This window comes from Chiloscyllium plagiosum, chromosome 22 (assembly GCF_004010195.1).
Source record: "Chiloscyllium plagiosum isolate BGI_BamShark_2017 chromosome 22, ASM401019v2, whole genome shotgun sequence".
NCBI classification, from domain to species: Eukaryota; Metazoa; Chordata; class Chondrichthyes; order Orectolobiformes; family Hemiscylliidae; genus Chiloscyllium; species Chiloscyllium plagiosum.
In genome coordinates this window covers 45,097,528-45,121,819 of record NC_057731.1, presented here as the reverse complement: position 1 = coordinate 45,121,819, position 24,292 = coordinate 45,097,528, and the positions used below count along the sequence as shown (strand labels likewise).

Sequence of the window (24,292 nt, the reverse complement as noted above, 5' to 3'; positions counted from 1 at the left end):
GGAGCCTTCTGTGAAGCGCTTCTGTGGGCAGGGACAGGCCACTATAAATGCCGGAGGAAACACCACAGAAGCGCTTCACAGGAGGCTCCCAAGCACTGAGGATGTCACCTAGACAGGGGATGAAACGTTTGCAACAAAAATTTCCAGCTCGGCGAACAGAACCACAACAGGGAAATATATCCTTGGTGGTGGGGTCCGTTTGGAGGTGGCAGAAATAACGAAGGATGATCCGATGTATCTGGAGGTTGGTGGGGTGGTAGGTGAAGACTAGTGGGGTTCTGTCCTGGTGGCGATTGGAGGGGCAGGGTTCAAGGGCAGAGGAGCGGGAAGTGGAGGAGATGCGGTGGAAAGCATCGTCAACCACTTCTGAGGGAAAATTGCGGTCTTTGAAAAAGGAGGCCATCTGGGTTGTTCGGTATTGGAATTGGTCCTTCTGGGAGCAGATGCGGCGAAGGCGAAGGAATTGGGAATATGGGATGGCATTTTTACAGGGGGCAGGATGGGAGGAGGTGTAATCTAGGTAGCTGTGAGAATCAGTCATTTATAGTATACGTCCGCGTTGAGTCGGTCGTCCGAGATAGAGATGGAGAGGTCTAGGAAGGGGAGGGAGGAGTCTGAGATGGTCCAGGTAAATTTGAGGTCGGGGTGGAAGGTGTTAGTAAAGTGGATGAACTGTTCAACCTCCTTGTGGGAGCACGAGGTAGCGCCGATACAGTCATCAATGTAGTGGAGGAAAAGGTGGGGGGTGGTGCCAGTGTAGCTGCGGAAGATGGACTGTTCCACATATCCAACGAAGCGGCAGGCATAGCTAGGGCCCATGCGGATACCCATGGCTACTCCTTTGGTTTGGAGGAAGTGGGAGGATTGGAAGGAGAAGTTGTTAAGAGTGAGGACCAGTTCAGTCAGTCGAAGGAGAGTGTCAGTGGAAGGGTATGGTTGGTTCGGCGGGAAAGGAAGAAGCGGAGGGCTTTGAGGCCAACTGCCCCGTGGCTGAACACTTAAACTCCCCCTCCCACTCTGCCAAGGACATGCAGGTCCTTGGCCTCCTCCATCGCCAGACCATGGCAACACGACACCTGGAGGAAGAACGACTCATCTTCCGCCTCGGAACCCTCCAACCACAAGGGATGAATGCAGATTTCTCCAGCTTCCTCATTTTCCCCTCCCCCCACCTTTTCTCAGTCCCAACCCTCAGACTCAGCACCCCCTTCTTGACCTGCAATCTTCTTCCCTATCTCTCCGCACCCACCCCCTCTCCGGCCTATCACCCTCACCTTAACCTCCTTCCACCTATTGCATTCCCAACGCCCCTCCCCCCAAGTCCCTCCTCCCTACCTTTTATCTTAGCCTGCTTGGCACACCCTCCTCATTCCTGAAGAAGGGCTTATGCCCAAAACATCGATTCTCTTTCTCCTTTGATGCTGCCTGACCTGCTGTGCTTTTCCAGCAACACATTTTTAAGCTCTGATCCCCAGCATCTGCAGTCCTCACTTTCTCCATGCTTGGAATACTACAATAAAAGAGAATAAAAGGCACTGGAGAGTGCAAAGATAAATCACAAGAATGATACCGGGACTGAGGAACTTTTTTTTGCTATGAACGCTCAAATTAGGAGGAGTGGGACATTTTGCCCTTGAGCCTAAATCACTCTACTTTCTTGATTAGCCCCATAACTGTGTCAATCAAGAATGTTTTGAAGGCTGACTTAGATACAGTGAACAATCCTGTCTCTACCACTGTCTGGGGATGGAAGTTCTACATTAACAACACTCAGAAAAATACTACCTCATCTCTATCTCACTTCATGGGAGGCGCTCATTTTAAACCTGTTACCCCTAGTTCTTGTTTCTCCCACAAGGGAAAACATGCTCTCATCTCTGTCAAGTCCGCTCAGGATCTTATAACTTTCAAAAAGACCACCTCCCACTCTTCCAATCTCCAACGGTTACAGGCTGAACTTGTTGAAAACAACTTTGCTGAGAAGATAAACTCTTCATTCCAAGAATCAGACAATTTAATCTTTCAACACAGTTGCATCCTTTCTTAAGTAAGGAGCCCAAAATTATTCAATGTATTCCTGATATCGTCTGACCAATGCCCTGTACAACTTTAGCAAAACTTCCCTCTTTTATATTCAATTCCCATTGCAATAAATACCAATACTCTACTTAAACTTCCTAGTCATTTGCTGTACCTGCAGACTAATTTGTTTGTTAGATCCCGGAATCCTCAATATTGCAGATTCACTCTATTTAGATAAAATACTGCATTAAGTATTTTCCCAGCCAAAAAGTGGACAAGTTCACATCTTCCCACATTATGCTCCACACTCTTATCAGTCACTCTATTCACTCATGTGACCTCTCACTGTCCCTTTGCAGATTCCTTATACCAGAAAAGAGAAAGCTGAAGTGCAATCTGATAGCGGTCTTAGAGAAAAAAAGATTAGTTGACAGGATAGACAAAAAGAAAAAGCTCTGGGAGGTCTTTAAATCCAGACACCATCAACGTAATATGGTCACTAAGAAGTCCAATGGAGCTTCAGGAGAGACTTCTTAAGCAGGGTATGGCAAGACCGTGGAATTTACTACCACAGAGTGTGATTAAGGTGAATAGTATAAATGCAATTCAGGGGGACGCTAGATAAGCATATGATTAGATTAGATTACTTACAGTGTGGAAACAGGCCCTTCGGTCCAACAAGTCCACACCGACCCGCCGAAGCGCGCCCACCCAGACCCATTCCCCTCTGCATCTAACACTATGGGCAATTTAACATGGCCAGTTCACCTAACCTGCACATTTTTGGACTGTGGGAGGAAACCGGAAAACCCGGAGGAAACCCACGCAGACACTGGGAGAATGTGCAACTCACACAGTCAGTCACCTAAGGTGGGGATTGAACCCAGGTCTCTGGCGCTGTGAGGCAGCAACGCTAACCACTGTGCCACCATGCTGCCCATGATCGAATAGAAAATAAAAGTGTAGGCTGATAAGGTCAGGTGAAGGAGAGGAGGCCTGCGTGAAATATAAATAGCAACACTGACTAATTAGGACCTTTCTTTGTGTTGTACCCTTAAATGTTACTACTGGTCTCCGTCATTGTTCTCGGATCTGGCCACAATAAACAGCGGTCTAACTCCTTGGAGTGTCAGCAGCATCAGGGAGAAACTGGGAACGGTAGTGAAGGCAAGTCAATAAAGACTGAACCTTGGAACTGGGAATTGAGAGTTGGAGTTTAAAATACAAAATAGAATAGAGGAGAAAATGCAGACTCAGATGTGTGTTGAAAGTTATGAATAAACAGTGAGAAGAATTGTACAATTAGGTTTAGCAATTGAGGTTCCCCTAATGCATTGATGAGTGGCCATTTCTCTATGAAATTGAAGATAATATCCCATTAAATTACTTCAACCTTCCACAATTCTCTACAGATGGCCTTGCTTGGTTTTCTTAGAATCTTCCTGCATGTTGTCCCGTCCCCCTCTCAAGGACAGCATTGTCTCCCTGTTACTAGGTTCTGCGGACAGCACAAGGTCGGACTCATCATGACAGACTTCTAATTGTGTGTTCACCAGCCAGCAATAATCTCCTCTTTCACACTTAGATCTTAAAAGCCTCACCCATATGTTTATATTCTACTCTTCCATGGCCTTTCCTCTCATGAACTGTTAATCCCTCAACCTTCCAATATCTCTGCATTCCTCCAGCTCTAGACTCAAGAGTATCCCCAGCTTTCGTCACTCCAACATCGGTGGCCATCCTTTATGTATTGGTCCCGAAGCTCTGAAATTGACTTATTAAACATCTCCACTTCTCTCTCCTCCTTTCGGACCCTTCATTAGCTCAGCTGACTGGCAGCTGGTTTGTGGTGGACAGTGATGCCAAAAGCATGGGATCAATTCCCATACCAACTGAAGTCACTATGAAGCCCCCACTTCTCAATCTCGCCCCTCACTTGAGGCATGTGACTCTCAGGTTAAATTCATCAATTGTCACTTTAATGAGAGAAAGCAGCCGACAGTTGTCTCAAACTATGGTTGCTTTCACTAAAACCTTCTGCTTTAATCAACTATTGGTTAGTAGTCCTAGTAGCCCAATCCAGTCAGAGTTGGAAAGATAAAAACTTGTGGAGATAAAGGAAGTTTGTAGAGGCAGACGCTTTCAGTTAAAAAAAGGAATGAAAACAGATGAGGCCCAGTCTTAATTTAACATTAAATTCAGTACCTGATAGGAATCTATTTCATAATAGGAAAACTTTAGTGAGGCTGGACTGAGTTCTATAAATCTTTGATAATGATGTGCATGCCTCCTGGAGTGCATTGTGAAGGGTTGGAAACCTTTTGTTAAATATATAATGGCTATGTGAAATTATTGATGCAGTGTGCTCGGATAGAGGGACGGAGAAAGACTTAGCAAAAGTTGTGATTAGTCAGAATACAGAGAATCTCAAACACAACCTTGTATCAGACCTTGGTACGGTGAAAACATTTCACTGCAAGACAACAAATTGGCAGTTCCCTCCACCCAGGTTTTCTCTGCACATTTATTGAGATTCACTTCCTCCCACCAATAAAAACCATGGCTCACTCATCAGCTCTCTCACCTCTGAATCGTAAGGTCGTGGGCCATTCAACTCCTCGACTCTGCTCTTCCATTCAGTTAGATTATGACTGATGTTCACCACTGCTTAATTTTTTCTACTGTAAGAATTTATGAGCATTTTTAAGAAAACTAAGCATGTATGCCCTAGTCAGAAAACAAAAAGATAAAATTGAAAATTAAAAAAGGAATAGAAGTTGGACAGAGAACAAGAGAATGAGGGATGAGGAAATAAAAAGTTTAAATATTCTAGTCTTTACATTGCACCGTGTGTGTTTATTTTTGTAGCACAAAGTCTAAAGCTCTAATCCCTGGTGTTGGAGTTGATTTATTACAGTAATATTGCTGTTGTTTCAATGTCATAGTTTGTGAGCAGGTTTTTCTTTAAAATCATGCAGTCCAGGTAATCTGATGTTCCCCGCATTTTGCGACAGTATTAAGATGGTTCTTAATCAAATCTAGTGGCACAGCAGCTAGCACTGCTTTCTCACAGCGACGGGACCAGGGTTTGATTGCACCCTCAGGCAGCTGTATGCAGTTTGCATACTCTCCCCATGTCTGCACGAGTTTCCTCTCACAGTCCAAAAATGTGCAGATTAGGTGGATTGGCCATGCTAAATTGCCCATAGTGTCCAGGGATGAGCAGGCTAGGTGGATTAGCCATGGGGCAATGCAGGGTTACAGGGATATGGTAGCGGGGTGGGTCTGGTGGGAAGTTCTTCAGAGTGTCGGTGCGGACTCGATGGGCTGAATAGCCTGCTTCCACATTGCAGGGATTCTATAATTCTACCTTTCCCCAGTTCCGCAAAGAAAAGCTTTGAGTTGCAGGGGATCACAGTTTATGCATGCATGGCATTGTTTATCCTGTACTGGTCATAAACAGGAAGATGAGCAAGTGCAATACCAGTACTTATGTATATGTGTGACCACTGGTGCTGTACTTTGCCTGTGTGGGCATGTTCGAATGCATGTTTGTCTGTACATGAGTGTGCACACATGAGTGTACATAACCATATTTTTGTGTTCCTTTGTATTTGTGGTTGTGATACATGTTTGTGTGCAAATGTATATGGTTGTGTGAACATTCTGCCATCTGCTGGGCTGTTTTAGGAGCTCTATCTGGGTTAACTGCTAAACAGTGATCAGTTACAGATACTGAAGCCAATTCTAACTGCCTGTTGTGAACCTTGAATTCAATTCAGAATAACAAACTGAGAAAGAATGCACTTACTAGGTCTACTCAAGATTTGCTGAGTGATGTAAATGAGAGGACTATCTGGAGGCTGCTCACAAAAAAAAAACAAATGTTTCAAAGTTTCATTTTTGTGATGCCAAGGTAGATCCAACAGTAAAACTTCCACTGTGAAGTCGGAAGGTGGTGATCCTGGGTTGATGAGCTTGGGATCCAGTAAATCGGGTCCAGTAACAGGCTGGTTTATGAGAACCCTTTTCCTTTATAAATTAACCTGCAGCCACACACTGTCAGACACCAGGCATTATCACACTAGCTGTTTGGATGGGATATCAACAGTGAGCTGAAAAATGTGTTGCTGGAAAAGCGCAGCAAATCAGGCAGCATCCAAGGAGCAGGAGAATCGACGTTTCGGGCATAGGCCCTTCTTCAGGAATATAGACAGGATAGATCGAGTGAAACCTTGGAAGAGTATAAAGGAAGTAGGAGTATACTTAAGAGGGAAATCAGGAGGGCAAAAAGGGGACATGAGATAGCTTTGGCAAATAGAATTAAGGAGAATCCAAAGAGTTTATATAAATACATTAAGGACAAAAGGGTAACTAGGGAGAGAATAGGGCCCCTCAAAGATCAGCAAGGCGGCCATTGTGTGGAGCTGCAGAAAAATGGGGGAGATATTAAACAAGTATTTTGCATCAGTATTTAATGTGGAAAAGGATATGGAAGATATAGAAAGTAGGAAATTAGATGGCGACACCTTGCAAAATGTCCATATTACAAAGGAGGAAGTGCTGGATGTCTTGAAACGCATAAAGTTGGATAAATCCCCTGGACCTGATCGGGTGTACCCTAGAACTCTGTGGGAAGCTAGGGCAGTGATTGCTGGGCCTCTTGCTGAGATATTTGTAGAATCGATAGTCACAGGTGAGGTTGGCTAACGTGGTGCCACTGTTTAAGAAGGGTAGTAAGGACAAGCCAGGAAACTATAGACCAGTGAGCCTGACCTCGGTGGTGGGCACGTTGTTGGAGGGAATCCTGTGGGTCAGGATGTACATGTATTTGGAAAGGGAAGGACTGATTAGGGATAGTCAACATGGCTTTGTGGGAAATCATGTCTTACAATCTTGACTGAGTTTTTTTAAGAAGTAACAATGACGATTGATGAGGGCAGAGTGGTAGATTTGATCCATATGGACTTCAGTAAGGTGTTCAACAAGGTTCCCCATGGGACACTGGTTAGTGAGGTTAGGTCTCACGGAATACAGGGAGAACTCACCATTTGGATACAGAACTGGCTCAAAAGGTAGAAGACAGAGGGTGGTGGTAGAAGGTTGTTTTTCAGACTGGAGGCTTGTGACCAGTGGAGTGCCATAAGGCTCAGTGCTGGGTCCTCTACTTTTTGTCATTAATATAAGTGATCTGGGTGCGAGCATAACAGATACAGTTAATAAGTTTGCAGATGACACCAAAATTGGAAGTGTAGTGGACAGCGAAGGTTACCTTAGATTACAACAGGATCTTGATCAGATGGGCCAATGGGCTGAGAAGTGGCAGATGGAGTTTAATCCAGATAAATGTAAGGTGCTGCATTTTGGGAAAGCAAATCTTAGCAGGTCTTATACACTTAATAGTAAAGTTCTAGGGAGTGTTGCTGAATAAAGAGACCTTGGAGTGCAAGTTCATAGCTCCATAAAAGTGAAGTCGCAGGTAGATAGGATAGTGAAAAGACATTTGGTATGCTTTCCTTTATTGGTCAGAATATTGAGTACAGGAGTTAGGATGTCATGTTGCAGCTGTACAGGGCATTGGTTCGGCCACTGTTGGAATATTGCGTGCAATTCTGGTCTCCTATCGGAAAGATGTTGTGAAACTTGAAAACAAAAAGTTCAGAAAAGATTTACAAGGATGTTGCCAGGGTTGGAGGGTTTGAGCTATGGGGAGAGGCTGAACAGGCTGGGGCTGTTTTCCCTGGAGCATCGAAGGCTGAGGGGTGACCTTATAGAGGTTTACAAAATTATGACAGGCATGGATAAGATAAATAGACAAAGTCTTTTCCCTGGGGTCGGGGAGTCCAGAACTAGAGGGCATAGGTCTAGGGTGAGAGGGGAAAGATATAAAAAGAGACCTATGGGGCAACTTTTTCAAGCAGAGGGTGGTGTGTATATGGAATGAGCTGCCAGAGGATGTGGTGGAGGCTGGTACAACTGCAACATTTAAGAGGTATTTGGATGGGTATATGAATAGGAAGGGTTTGGAGGGATATGGGCCAGATGCTGGCAGGTGGGACTAGATTGGGTTGGGATATCTGGTCGGCATAGACAGGTTGGACCGAAGGGTCCGTTTCCATGCTGTACATCTCCGTGACTCTAATACAATGGTGAGATTGTGAACCTATACCCTCAGGATTATTAATCCATTAAAAATGCCGTTTTACCATTGTACCCTACTGTTCCTGAGGATGACGCAGTATTGCATAAACATAGATTTCTCTCTCCTTTTGTGTGCCCAGAGTTAAATTCACGTCCTAGATTTGTTTTATTGCTCTGTGACAACTACTGATCTCTCACACTGTTGACTGCTCATGATTTAGATTAGATTAGATTAGATTACTTTACAGTGTGGAAACAGGCCCTTCGGCCCAACAAGTCCACACCGACCCGCCGAAGCGCAACCCACCCATACCCCTACATTTACCCCTTACCTAACACTACGGACAATTTAACATGGCCAATTCACCTGACCTGCACATCTTTGTGACTGTGGGAGGAAACCGGAGCACCCGGAGGAAACCCACGCAGACACGGGGAGAATGTGCAAACTCCACACAGTCAGTCGCCTGAGGCGGGAATTGAACCCGGGTCTCTGGCGCTGCGAGGCAGCAGTGCTAACCACTGTGCCACCGTGCCGCCCATTTGTTAGTCCAACTAAGCATTAAACCATATTAGGCATCACAACCAAACCTGATACTATCCTAGACTTGTAGAATCTTACAACACTTAAGGAGGCCATTTGAGCAGGAGAACTAGAAACAGGAATAGGCAATTCAGCCCCTCGAGTCTGCTTCACCATTCAATATGATCGTGACTGATGATCTCATCTCAGCCTCAAATCTATTTTCCTGCCCACTCACTATAACCCTTCAACACAGTACTAAGTAAAAATCTATCTATCCCCTCCTTAAATTTACTCAATGCTCCCGTTTCCACCATACCCTGAGATAGAGGTCACAGATTTACAACACAGAGAAGTAACCTCTCTTCATCCTGGTTTTAAATTTGCTATTCCTTGCCCTAAAACCTTTTGCTTTTTACTGCCCACGTGAGGAAACATCATCTCTAATGTCTATTGGGTCAATCCACTTTAGCATCTTATATACCTCAAATAGATTTCATTCCTCCAAACCCCAGACAACCTAAATTGTTCAATGTCTCTTCAGAAGACAAATTCCTTATCTCTGGAATCAATCTAGTGAAACTCCTCGGAGCTGTCTCCAATGCAACTATATCACTCCTCAAGTAAGGGGACCAAAATTGTACATAAAACACCAGGTGCGGTCTCGCTAATGCCTTGCACAGTACAGCAACACTTCCCTACTTTCATACCTTACTTTTTTCGCAATAAATGCCAAAATTCTATTTGCCTTCCTTATTACCTACTGTACCTCCATACTCCATTTCTGCAACTCATGTACAAGGACATACAGAAACCTCTGCACCAAAGCTTTCAGAGGTTTCACTCCATTTAGGTCAGATTCATTCCTCTGACCAAACTGATAACCTCATATTTATCCACATAAATTCATCGAGCCACAGAGATATGCAGCACAGAAACAGATCCTCTTGTCCAACTCATCTATGCCAACTAGATATCCTAAATTAATCTAGTCCCATTTGTCAGCATTTAGCCCATAAACCTCTAAACCCTTCCTATTCATATATCCATCAAGATGCCTTTTAAAATGTTATAATTGTACCAGCCTCCACCACTTCCTCTGGTGGCTCATTCCACACCACCCTGTGTGTGAAAAAATTGCCCCTTGGGTCCCTTTTATATTTTTGCCCTCTCACCATAAATGTATGCCCTGTAGTTTTGGAATCCCTTACGCTGGGGAAAAGACCTTGGCTATTCACCGTATCCATGCCCCTCTGATTTTATAAACCTCTGTAAAAGGTCACCCCTCAGCCTTTGAGGCTCCAGGGAAAACAGCCTCAGCCTATTCAGCCTCTCCCTCTAGCTCAAACCCTCCAACCCTGGCAACATCCTTGTAAATGTTTTCTGAACCCTGTCAAGCTAAATGGCATGAGAAACACGAATAGGGTGAATGCACTCAGTCTTTTTCCTCGGATTGCGGAATCGAGGACTAGAGGGGAAAGAATAAAAGGGAACCTAAGGGGCAACTTTTGTGGATAGAAAAGGATTAAAAGGATATGGGCCAATTGCAGAGAAATGAAGTTAGCGTGGATGGACATTTTGGTTGGTATGGACCACTTTGAGCCAAAGGGCCTGTTGTTTCCATGCTGTAGGACTCAATTACATTTTTCTTATAGCAGGAGAATCAGAATTGAATACAGTATTCCAAACTTATCAAACTTAATTTGCCAAACTTTGGCCCATTCACCACTCTTATGCATACCCATTTGTACATTTCTTATTTCTTCATTGCAACTTATATTCTCATCTATTTTAGCAAATTTGGTTGCAGTACTTCTGCATCTAAGTCATTAATATATATTGCAAATGATTGGGGCCCAAGGGCTGAATTCTGTGGCACCCCAACCAGAAAAAGAACCACTTATTCCAACTCTCCACTTTCTGTTGATTAGCCAATTCTCTATCCAAGCTAATAAACTACTCCTAACCCCATGTGATCTTAGCTTCTGGATTAACCTTTTGTATGGCATCTTATCAAATCCCTCCTGGAAGTCCAGATGTACTACATCTGCAGAATTCTTATGATCTATCTTCCCAGTTTCAGCTTCTAGCAAATTAGTCAAACACGATTTACCTTTCATAAAACCATACTGACTCTGATGGGTTGCATTTGGATTTTCCAAACGTCCTGATATTACTTCTCTAATTCTAATAACGAATTTTTAACAATTTCTTAATGATACATGTTAAACTAAAAAGTCTATAGTTTTCTACTTTCAGACTCCTTCCATTTTTGAATAAGGGTGTTATATTGGCATTTTCTCAATCCACTGGAACCTTTCCCATATTCAGGGAATTTTGGATCCACCAGCTCTGCTGCCACTTCCTTTAAGGCCCTGAGATGTAGGCCAACATGCCCTGGGGACAGGTTTGCCATCTATAGATAACTCAGTAGTTTTTTCTCCCCCAGTGATGAGGATTGTTTTAAATTCTTCACTTTCTATAGCCTCATATTACCTGTTACTATTGGAATGGGTGTCCTCCACTGTGAAAACTGAAACAAAATATTGATTTGAAGGAAGTGAGGACTGCAGATGCTGGAGATCAGAGTAGAGAGTGTGGTGCTGGAAAAGCAAAGCAGGTCAGGCAGCATCCGGGGAGCAGGAGAATCAACGTTTCGGGCAAAAGCCCTTCATCACGAATGAGAGAGAATACTGATTTACTGACTTCACTATTTCTGTGTTCCCACTATCAACTCCCCATTCTTATTCTTAAAAGGACCAATGTTCATTTCAGAAAGAGCCATTTAATTTGGTCTAACTCCTCCCTTTCATTCCCAAAAACCCTGCAAGTGTGCACTCTTCAACATAACCCCTTCCCAGACAGACAGACTTACAATACATCCAATAACCAAACAAGGGCCGACCATGAAATGCTTTTGGGTAAAGTTTTGCCTCATGCCTATTTAGGAGTGGTTCCAGTCTATTTGGAAATGCCCCCATCTCTGCTGCACCCTGCCACATCCTACCCCCCCCCCGCAAAACATTCTCAATCTGACAATTCAGGAAATGACAAATGGGATGGGGAAGGTTTCACCTTTTATTGTTACCAAAACTTACTTTTGCCTCTCAGGATTTTTGAAAACTTCCTTGTTGTACTATGGCTTTTTTACTTTTCCAAAACTAAAGGGAAAAAAAAATTGGCTCTGCAATCCTCAGCTGATAGTTAAACAACCTCATTTGGCAGGGTCACGTTCTAGAGCAGACTTCCACCCTGCTTGACTGTTAAAACTTCAGGAAGAGAGACATTTAATTAAAGGAGAAGAATTACAGCCTTTAACAGTGACAGCAGGAAAAACACAGGGAACACCTCACTCAGAACATAATGAAAAGTCAAGGAGAGCGATCTTCAGGACTGTGTGGATGCTCTACGCCTTCCATCATCTCATCACGGCACCATTATCCTTTGAAGCCTAAACAGCTAAACATGGGGAATTCCTCAGATATCGACCATGAAGGGTCCAAGTCTTGGGTGGTACACCTCTGCCCATCTGAGAGGACAGCCACAGTCTCAGGTTCATGCCACATTCAAACAATGCAGCTCTCCTCAGTACTGTGCTGGGAATATATGGATTTTATACTCAAGTCTCAGAAAATGGGTCTCTAACGCATAACCTTCCAACTCAAAAGAGAATAATGCCACTTCTAAGTCACAGCTGACAATTGTTTTTCAAGCTCACATGAAAACAATGAGCTTTTAGATCAGATGTCCAACATTCATGGTAATTTGCTCATTCTAAAACATGGTTATCTTGCTGAAATTGTGAAGAGTGCTAGTGGACTCAGTGTGTAAATGGTTTGTGAAGATTAAAAAAGACCTGAGAACAGCACAGATTTGAATATGCTACACTGTCTGGGCATGAGAGGTGTACAAAAATGAAGTTTTGTCTAACATTAAGTAGCAGCTGTGGTTAGTCCATTAGCTCATCAGACCCTCACCATTCCATGTTCTATTTCCTAATTTACTCATTCACGGGCTACAAATGTCATTGGCTACATCCAGCATTTACTACCCACCCATATGCCCTTGTAAATGTGATCGTTAGCCACCTTGTTGAATACAACTTTTGTCTTCTTGGCCAATTCAATATTAAAGAATAAAAAGAGATTGCTGGAGACATGGGCATGGCCAGATAACGCAGATGTTCTTCCCTAAAGGACATTTAATGAACTAGATGGGGTTTTTAACCAGAATCTGGTAATTTCATGGTCACCAGAATTAGATTTAACTGATTGTGAAAGGTTGGAATTTGAAAGCATGTCCAGGTGTCATAATTATTGGCCAAGTAATATACATGTGATAAAAGTATCTCAAAATTATCTTTACATCCTTTATCTTCTTTAAACTTCAACTTCTCCAAACCTCCCGTCACCCAAATTTCGTTCACGCTGTGTCCTGCTCATTTGTCTCCACTTGCTCCCAATCCTTAACACATTGATGAGAAACCATTTTGCCCTGTAGCCTCTTCCCACCACATAACTGCAATCTCTTCCAACACAGTCAAAATCCTTTAACCAAGAGCACTGTGGGAAGCCCCGCAATACATATACTACAGGGTCTCAAAGAAGTGTGGCCATTGTTTTAAGGGCACTTACGTTCATGAAATAAATGTCAGGCTTGTTACATCGAAAGAATGAACTTTAAATAAAATTGCCTGCTGTTCCCTTTATTCCTTAGAGGTCTGCTCACATATCACCTGATGGACCCACCAACCTTTATTGGGAATGCCTTTGTTTTAAAATTCTCACCCTTTTTTCTTTGACTTGCTGCATCCCTTTTAATATTTGAGATCTCTACACTCTCCCAGTCCTGGCCTCTTGTGCATCCTTGATTTTAATTGGAAACAAAAGCAGATGTTGCTGGAAAAGCTAGGCAGGTCTGACAGCATGTGTGGACCGAAATCAGAGTTAACATTTCAGGTCAAGTAACCTTTCCTCAGCTCTGAGAAATGGTCAATTGACCCAAAACGTTAACTCTGATTTCTCTCCACACATACTTCCAGACCTGCTGAGCTTTTCCAACAATTTGTTTTCAATTCTGATTTACAGCATCCACAGTTCTTTCAGTTTTTCTTGATCTTAATTGCTTCACTTTTGGCAGCCATGTCTCCAGCTGTCAAGGCTCAGAAGCCTAGAATTCTCCCATTAAATGTCTCTGCCTCTTCAATCAGCTCTCTTGCTTTAAGAAAGTTTTTAAAATCTACCTTTTTGAGCAATATTTTGATGACCAGTTATAAAGTTTCCTTATGTTGCTCACTGTCAAATTTTATTTGATACGATCAAGTTACATTAAACGTGCAAAGAAACAGGCCAATTAAGTCAGTGTATGACAGCATTTCAGCTCCAAATAGGCCTTTTAACTTCCCTTTATCTCACCATATCCTTCTAATTCTTTCTCCCTCATGCACTTATTTAGCTTCCTCTTAAATTCATCTATGCTTTTCACCTCAAGCACTCCTTGCAGTAGCAAGTATCATACTCTCACCTGATCAAAGAAGGTTTCTCCTGAGTTGTGTAGACGATTTTTAGTGATTATCTTGCATTTATGGCCTAGGGCTTTAGACTCCTAGATGCTGTCTAACTAACCCATACAATCTGTAATCTTTCTGTTAGAAGATGCCATTTTTGCAAATTTCATTTTGCACCTTTCCAGAGTCTCTATTTAAAACAACACCATGGCGGCACCGTGACTCAGTGGGTAGCACTGCTGCCTCACAGCGCCAGGGACCCGGGTTCAATTCCAGCCTTGGGCGACTGTCTGCATGGAGTTTGCACATTCTGCCAGTGTCTGCGTGGGCTTCCTCTGGGTGCTCTACTTTCCTCCCACAGTCCAAAGATGTGCAGGTTAGGTGAATTGGCCATGCTAAATTGCCCATAGTGTTCAGGGATGTGTAAGTTAGGTGCATTAGTCTGGGGTAAATCTAGAGTAATAGGGTAGAGAAATGGGTCTGGGTGGGTTATTCTTCAAAGGGTCGGTGTGGAGATGTTGGCCCAAAGGGCCTGTTTCCACACTGTAGGGATTCCATGAAACTCATAACTAAACAGTGATGCTACTCTGAGGGACCACCATTGATTTCACAGATTTTAAAATGTGCTACAAACAGTTAGGTTGTTGTTGTAGTGGGTGGCAGGTTTCCACCCCTGTTTAACAATAATCCATCAGTTTTCATTTTCATTCTATCCCTGGCAGTACATAAGTTAGCAGACTTATTCTTAATTCACTTTCGCCACTGATTTGAACTCAAGGTTACCAATTCAATACCATGCCCACAACACTAGTGAACCCAAATGTGCTTTCCTTGACCCCACTCCCTAGAATTCCCTCTTCAAAGCCTCCTCCCCACTGACCTTTCATGTCAAACATGGTTCAGTAGGCACCACACCTGCCTCGGAGTCAGAGGTTCAGCGTTCAGGTATGCTCACAGAGACAGGAGAACATAATACAGAATGACATTCCCAGTGCAGTACCGTCTTCCTCCCAGGTGAACGTAAAAGATCTTAGAACACTATTTTGAAGCACAACGGGATAGCTTCCTTGGCATCCTGAATAATATTTATCCCCCAACTAAGTTCTTACAGAATAGGTGTTTATGGGAGGTTGCTGCATTTCTGCCATTAACAAAAATCATGGAGACTTCAAAAATATTTCATCATTGTAGAGTTCTTTGAGACATATTGAGGGCCTAAAAAGCACTGTAGAATTGCATACTTTCTGCAACCTTTATAAACCTGCTCAAATGTCTCTTTTTGATCATTTTATCAATCAGTTCCCTCTCCAAACTCCCCAAAAAGAATCTATTTTGTAAGAGTCAGAATATTTTCTACTTTATCCTTTTTTAAAAATATTTTATACTTTTTTCTACTAACCTGAGGAACTGATACAGAGATGTCCTGGAGCTGCAATGACTGACCTCCAATAATCACTACCATTTTCCTGTATGCTAGGTATGACTGCAACCAGCAGGGAGCTTGCCTCACTTCCCATCAAGTTCACTTTTGTCAGGACTCCCTGATGACACATTTGGTCAAATTCAGCCTTAATATCAAGGACTGTCACTCTCACTTCACCTCTGAAAGTCAGCTCTTTTGTCCATGAATGACCCAAGGCTGAAATGAGGTCAGGAGCTGAGTGGTCCTGGCAGAACCCAAACTGGGCATCACTGAGCATGTTGTTGCTGAACAGGTGCTACTTGATAGCCCTTTTGATGACACATTCCCTTACTTTACTGATGCTTGAGAGTAGACTGATCGGATGGTAATTAGCCATGTAGCATTTGACTTGCCTTTGTGTACAGGACATAGCTGGCAATTTTCCACCTTGCCACGTAGATGCCAGTGTTGTAACAGTACTGGAATACCTTGGTTCTGGGAGCAGCAAATCTTCAGTATTATTGCTGGAATGTTGTCAGGGCCCATAGTCTTTGCACTATCCAGTGTTTTGCACCATTTCTTGATATCACGTGAATTGGCCAAGGACTGGTATCTGAAATGTCGAGGACCACTGGAGGAGGCTGAATGGATCATCAACTTGGCACTTCTGGCTGAAGTTTTCTGTGAATGCTTCAGCCATGTCTTTGCACTGATGTGCTGGGCTTTTCTGACAGTGAAGATGGGGATATTTGCAGAGCTTCTCATCCAGTGAATTGTTTAATTGTCCATCACCAGACATGAATGGATGACGTGGCAGGACTGCAGAGTTTAGATCTGATCCACTGGTTGTGAGATCACTTTGCTCTATCACTTATTGCTTATGTTGTTGGGCATGCAAGTAGCCCTGTTTGGTGGCTTCATCTGGTTGACATGCCATTTTTAGGTATGCCTGATGTTGCTCCTATCATGCCTCCTGCACTGTCTGATGAGCAGGTTGCAGGTTGTGCTGAAGTACAATTCTGCTGCTGTTGAGAGCCTCGTGATGCCTAGTTTTAAGTTGCTAGATCTGTTCCAAGTGTGCCCTATTTAGCACAGTGTTAGTGCCACACAACCGGTTGGAGGGTATTCCCAATGTGAAGGTGGGATGTCGTCTCCACAAAGTCAATTGCAACATTTAAAAGGCATTTGGATGGGCATATGAATATGAAGGGTTTGGAGGGATATGGGCCGGGTGCTGGCAGGTGGGACTAAATTGGGTTGGGGTATCTAGTCGGCATGGACAGGTTGGACCGAAGGGTCTGTTTCTATGCTGTACATCTCTATAACTATGCAGTGATCACTCTTATCTATACTGTCATGGAAATATGCATTTGCAACCTGGTGGTTTCCTTGTTGGTTTCCTCATCACTGCCACAGAGACAAATCTTGCAGTTACATCCTTTAAGACCTTACCCATCAGTACTGCTGATGGAGAGCCACATTTGGTGGTGGACATTGAAATCCCCCACTCCGATTATATTTTGTGCCCTCAGTGCTTCCTCCAAATCTTGTTCAATATTAAAGAGTACTGATTCATCAGCCAATGGAGAACTCTACATGGAAAAGAGCAGGAGGTTTCCTTGCCCACGTTTAACCTAAAACCACGAAACTTCATGGGGTTGTGAGTCTTTGAGGACTCCCTGGGCAATTCCCACCCATCTGTGCACCAGCTCTGTTGGGTCTATTCCTGCCAGTGGGACAGGACATATCCAGGGATAATGATGGTGGTGTTTGTGTCTATGTCTTGAAGGTATCATTCTGTGGGCAAAACTAAGTCAGGTTGTTGCTTGACTAGTCTGTAAGACTACCCTCTCAATTTTGGCACTAGCCTTCAGATGTTAGTAAGGTGGACTTTGCCACTGTGTTGTTTTTGCCATTGTCATCTCCAATGCTTAGGTCAATGCCAAGTGGTCTAGTTTCTTCATTGAGATTTTGTAGCGATTGATACAACTGAGCAGCTTGCTAGGCCATTTCAGAGGGCAGTTGAGAGTCAGCCACATTGCTGTGGCTCTAGAGCCACACATATGGTAGTCCAGGTGAGGATGGCAGATTTCCGTCCCTGAAGGCCTGACGGGTTTTTCTGATAACTGATAATAGATCATGGTTATCGGTAGATGCTTAATTCCAGATTTCTTTTCTTCAATTCACATTCTACAATTTGTTGTGATGGGATTCGAATTCGATCCCGAGAACATTAGCTAAGTTTCTGGATTTGTAGTCCAGCAATAGTTTCACTAAATTCTGGATTAGTGGTGCTGGAAGGCTCCGCCCCCACTCCCAACTCCACACCCACACCAGATCCCAGCTCCCAGCCCTGCCGATTTTTCACTATTCCTCCAGACCTTCCCCTCACTGAGGACGAACGATCAGTCCTCAGCAAAGGACTCGCCTTCATCCCCTTCCGTCCACGCATCAATGAATTTAATACACGCCGTGACGTCGAACACTTCTTCTGCCGCCTCCACCTCCGAGCTTACTTTCACAATCAGAACTCCCGCCCACCTTCCGAGGACCCCTTCGCCCACCTCCAACACACTGCATCCACCTGGAAACCCTCCGCTGGCCTCAACCTCTTAATTTCCAACTGCCACCGGGACATTAACCGCCTCAACCTGTCCACCCCCCCGCCCACACTCCAACCTCTCACCCTCACAACGCGCAGCCCTCCAATCCCTCTGCTCCAATCCCAACCTCACCATCAAGCCAGCAGATAAAAGGGGGCGCAGTGATAGTCTGACGCACTGACCTCTACACCGCTGAAGCCAAACTCCAACTCGAGGACACCTCTTCCTACTTCCCCCTCGACCATGACCCTACCCCCCCATCACCAAACCATCATCTCCCAGACCATACAGAACCTCATCACCTCAGGAGATCTCCCACCCACAGCTTCCAACCTCATAGTCCGGGAACCCCGCACTGCCCAGTTCTACCTCCTTCCCAAGATCCACAAAACTGACCACCCTGGCCGACCCATTGTCTCAGCATGCTCCTGTCCCACTGAACTCATCTCTACCTACCTCGACACTGTCCTATCCCCCCTAGTCCAGGAACTCCCCACATACGTTCGAGACACCACCCACGCCCTCCACCTCCTCCAAGACTTCCGTTTTCCTGGCCCCCAATGCCTCATCTTCACCATGGATATCCAATCCCTCTACACCTCCATCCGCCATGACCAGGGCCTCCAAGCCCTCAGTTTCTTCCTCTCCTGACGTCCCCAACAACACCCTTCCACCGACACTCTCATTCGTTTGGCCGAACTGGTCCTCACCCTTAACAGTTTCTCCTTTGAATCCTCTCACTTCCTCCAGACCAAAGGGGTAGTCATGGGCACCCGTATGGGCCCCAGATATGCCTGTCTCTCTGTTGGCTATGTAGAACAGTCGATCTTCCGTAATTACACCAGCACCACTCCCCACCTCTTCCTCCGCTACATTGATGACTGCACTGGCGCCACCTCGTGCTCTCGTGAGGAGGTTGAGCAATTCATCAACTTCACCAACACATTCCACCCTGACCTTAAATTTACCTGGACCATCTCTGACACCTCCCTCCCCTTCCTGGACCTCTCCATCTCCATTAATGACGACCGACTTGAAACCGATATTTTTTTACAAACCCACCAACTCCCACAAATACCTGGATACACCTCTTCCCACCCTACCTCTTGCAAAAATGCCATCCCGTATTCCCAATTCCTCCGCTGTATCTGCTCCCAGGAGGACCAGTTCCACCACAAAACACACCAGATGGCCTCCTTCTTTAGAGACCGCAATTTCCCTTCCCACGTGGTTACATATGCCCTCCAACGCATCGCGTCCACATCCTGCACCTCCGCCCTCAGACCCCACCCCTCCAACCGTAACAAGGACAGAACGCCCCTGGTGCTCTCCTTCTACCCTACCAACCTTCGCATAAACCAAATCATCCTCCGACATTTCCGCCACCTCCAAAACAGACCCCATCACCAGGGATATATTTCCCTCCCCACCCCTTTCCGCCTTCCGCAAAGACCGTTTCCTCCATGACTACCTGGTCAGGTCCACGCCCTCCCTTCAACCCAACCTCCCATCCTGGCATCTTCCCCTGCCACTGCAGGAATTGCAAAATCTGCACCCACACCTCCTCCCTCACTTCCATCCAAGGCCCTAAAGGAGCCTTCCACATCCTTCAAGGTTTTACCTGCACATCCACCAATATAATTTATTGTATCCTTTGCTCCCGATGCGATCTCCTCTACATTGGGGAGACTGGACGCCTCCTAACAGAGCGCTTTAGGGAACATCTCCGGGACACCCGCACCAATCAACCACACCGCCCTGTGGCCCAACATTTCAACTCTCCCTCCCACTCTGGCGAGGACACGCAGGTCCTTGGCCTCCTTCACTGCCACTCTCTCACCACCAGACACCTGGAAGAAGAACGCCTCATCTTCCACCTCGGAACATTTCAACCCCAGGGCATCAATGTGGACTNNTTTCTCCCCACCCCCACTCTCCTCTCACTTATCTCTCCACCCTTCAGGCTCTCTGCCTGTATTCTTGATGCAGGGCTTTTGCCCGAAACGTCGATTTTGCTGCTCTTCGGATGCTGCCTGAACTGCTGTGCTCTTCCAGCACCACTAATCCTGAATCTGGTTCCCAGCATCTGCAGTAATTGTTTTTACCCTTTTTAAATAGTTTCACTAGGTCATTGCCTCCTCATAAACAAAGATACCTTGCATAAGGAGATATTTAGACAGGTGGCCAAAAGCTCAGTCAAAGACGTAGGTTTTAAGGAAAATGCTGATGGAATAAAGATATCTCAACAGGGAGTTGCAGAGCTAAGGACTCAGGAATTAAAGGCACATCTTTCAGAGTTGAGGCAATAAGATTTCAAATACATCCATGGTCTCCAGTCCACGTTACCTCTGTAGCCTCCTCCAGCTGACAATCCCTTGGTACCTTGGAGGAGACTTTAGAAGTGGGTGAAGCCTAGGAAGTCTTGAAAACAAAGTTAAGCAATAAACCAATCTAACTTATTCCTTCACTAGCTCAAAACTGTTCAACACAATTGTGAGACTCCTGGCAGATAGGGAGCCAAATCTGGAACGCTCGTCGTCTTTAAGGCATGGCGCAAGCAACCCAAATACTTGTGGTGTACAAGCTTACATAAATTCCTGGTCTGTACCAAGCCACCAACAAATGTTTGCTTCCAGAAAGCTCACTAATTGTTTTAAAAAGCATGGTAAGTAAATATCTCCAATATTTATTGGAATGAAATGGCAGGTATGCATAACAGTTACAAAAGCAAATGAGAATTATTAGTTTTGTGCCACACTCTTACAAAACCAAATGTAAAAGTTTACTGATGATGTGCCTACTGGAGGATATTATAAAACCCATTTTACTTTGTGTTTTACAAGATTACTAAATACGCAATAACCACAAGTGCAACGCACACGTGTGTGTGTGCACAGAAATCTAAAATAAAACAATCAGGCATCATTTTGTTACACACTACGAGTGCTACTGCAGGGAAAAACAATTCTTGCAGATCAGATCTAAAATGGTTCAACCACAAAAAGAAACACATTAAGGATCTTTTTCCCTCTCTCTGCTTCCACAGCTATGCTTGAACTGAAAATAATGTGGAACCACAGGCCTCAACCCAGCCCCACATAAATCACAAATTTCCACATCAATAAAGTTAATTGGTTACCCATTAGTTACTGGAGTATACTGTACTCACCAGGACATGAACAACCTCCTGACATTTTTCACATCTCTGAACTCCCTTCCTATACGTATATATGTTTTTGTTTAATCCTTTTTTTTCCTCTTCTGGTTGCAACAAGCAGACAGCACAGCCTCTCTCTACTTCATGGTGTCCTGTGTGTGTTGATGTCACGTACTGAAATCTCTGGGAAGGAGAAAAAAAAAGAGGGACCATCAGAGAAACAGGAAGCAGAAATTATTCGTCCCTCAAAGGCGGAATGCCTCCACTCATTAATATGCAAATACTAAATTCAGTGGGTGGAGTGTGTGTCTGGCAGGGTAACCCAGGAAACAAGAGATGGCAAAGCAACAACAAGCATGTGACCCAAATTTTTTTCTCTCGCTCTCTCTAAAAGGTTGTTTTCTATACTGAAAAAGCCTGCTCCCATCAAATTCCTTTCGCTATCCATCATTGCTCTCTAGACAGGGAGAAACCTTAACCCCTTTCAGCTAGATCTGCAGTGCTTATTCATCGAATAGAAGTCATTCACCTTCCCCCCTCTCTACCCTGCTCCTTCCTTCCCTCTCTCCTCTCCCCCACTGCCAGTCGACAAAATGAGAATGTTAACCCTTTCAGAACCATAGTCCACATTTTTTTTTGTTTTCCCTGTGCTTATGTTCAGAGGTCAAAAAATACGAATCCAGTAACTGTACTGCCCACAGCTGCACTGGCAATAACAAATTACAAAGTCCCATCTTTAATTTCAGCTTTGGGTTAACTAATAAAAGGTCTTACCCATGTGCCCTTGGGATTAAAGAGAGGAATCAACAGTGTTCCGGCTCCTCGGGGATGCAAACCGACCAGGATGACCCTGGAGTCTCCTTGAATTGAAGGTCATCTCCAGGACACTACTGCCGTCAAAATCCCTGAGAAAAGTCAAAGAGGGTTTGATAAAAATATGAGAAAGCAAAATACTATGGATGCTGAACATCTGGAATCAAATCAGAAATTACTGGAGAAACACAGCAGGTCTGGAAGGTCAGAGCTGAAGAACAGGCATATCAAACTCAAAATATTAACTGTTTCCCTCTCCACAGAAGCTGCCAGACCTGTGTATTCTCCAGCAATTTCTAAATTTTATAATAAAATTATGATTTTTTTTTCAACACTTGATGCTTTTTTTGTTTTTAGAATCCTGGAAATATGGGGAATGATGACTTTTTTTGATAGTCATCAATTAACAAGGGCAGGCCTTCCTCCCATTAAGGATTCTGGATCAATGGTGCTGGAAGAGCACAGCAGTTCAGGCAGCATCGAGGAGCTTCTCGATGCTGCCTGAACTGCTGTGCTCTTCCAGCACCATTGATCCAGAATCTGGTTTCCAGCATCTGCAGTCATTGTTTTTACCTCGTTTTTTTCCTCCCATTAAGGGCAGAGGTCTAGCCAACATTTCAACACAGAGAATACTGCACCCAACACATGCATCCCACAAACAGCTTTACAATAAGTGACCAGATATCGGAGATGCCGTTGTTGGACTGGGGTGTACAAAGTTAAAAATCACACAACACCAGGTGCTTCCAATTAAACCTGTTGGACTATAACCTGGTGTTGTGTGATTTTTAACTTTGACCAGATATCAGTTTCAACAATATTGTTTGAGGGATAAGTACTGAGCATAGAACAAGGCGGACCTCATTTACTTAATAGAATTCTTTAGCTTCACCTTTGAGGGCATTCAGCAGCTCTGAGTAGAGTACTCCTTCTATATAGCCCCTCTGAATATGCAGCACTCTCTAAATATTGTGTTGGGATTGTCAATACATATTATATGCTATCAAATCCCTGGGATTGAATGTGAATCCACAACCATCTGACGAAACAGAGTCGTACGGGTGACTAACACCTTAAATTACAAATATTGCGGGCATTCACAGTGCTCAGTCCAGATTCCTGAAAAAGGGCTGATTCCCGAAACATCGGTTCTCCTGTTCCTTGGATGCTGCCTGACCTGCTGCGCTGTTCCAGCAACACATTTTCAGCTCAGTCCAGAGACACACAGGTTAATGTGATCCCAGGGTTTGAAGTCATGTCTCTGCTCCAGTATTCTCTCCTCAAACTTAAATTAATCATCTTCAGTTCTCCCTTCCTGCCTAGAGTTGAGGCTTTTTTTCCTCAAGGTTAGATTCTCAATTCAAACAAGACATTCCTCAGGATAATGGACATTCAAGTAATTTTGCCCACGCACACAAGGAAAGTTCTGTTCAAACTGATTGCCTTGGGCAGAGGGCCAGCGCTGCATTACACAGTGGGAGGCCTCCTTATAAGACTAGGCATTACATAACACATGAGGGAAAAAAGTATCCATAAGCAGTACACGCTAAAGACTTGGCCAATCAAGAATCTGTGTGTACTAAACAGTGCATTAAATAGGGAAAGCTGTGTGTACTGAACATTGTTAAATGGGGAGAACTGTGTGTACAATGGGGTGAGCTGTGTGTACTGAACAGTATGTTAAACAAGGAGAGCTGTGTGTACTGAACAGCGCATTAAACAGGGAGAGCTCTGTGTACTGAATAGTATGTTGAACAGGGAGAGCTGTGTGTACTATGGGGAGAGCTGTGTATACTGAACAGTACGTTAAACAGGGAAAGCTGTGTGTACTGAACAGCGCATTAAACAGGGAGAGCTGTGTGTACTGAACAGTACGTTGAACAGGGAGAGCTGTGTGTACTATGGGGAGAGCTGTGGGTACTGAACAATACGTTAAACAAGGAGAGCTGTGTGTACTGAACAGTGTTAAATGGGGAGAGCTGTGTGTACTGAAAAGTACATTTAAAAGGGAGATCTGTGTGTTCTGAACAGTGTCTTAAACAGGGATCTGTGCATACTGATATGTTAAACAGGGAGATCTGTGCATACTGTACAGTGTGTTACACAGCAGGAGCAGTATTATTTG

The 24,292-nt window shown here is 44.2% G+C and overlaps 1 protein-coding gene across 2 annotated transcripts in view; it reads right to left on the bottom strand.

The window, feature by feature from the left end:
- The window catches only part of ldb1a (LIM domain binding 1a), a 97,932-nt gene extending 76,292 nt beyond the window's left edge, over positions 1–21,640 (bottom strand). For both annotated transcript variants that reach the window (XM_043712933.1, XM_043712935.1), the window contains exon 1: positions 21,367–21,640. In XM_043712933.1, the coding sequence (XP_043568868.1) occupies positions 21,367–21,391 (25 nt within the window). In that variant the 5' untranslated portion in view covers positions 21,392–21,640. The remainder of the gene's footprint in view (positions 1–21,366) is intronic.
- Between the last annotated feature and the right edge of the window lie 2,652 nt (positions 21,641–24,292).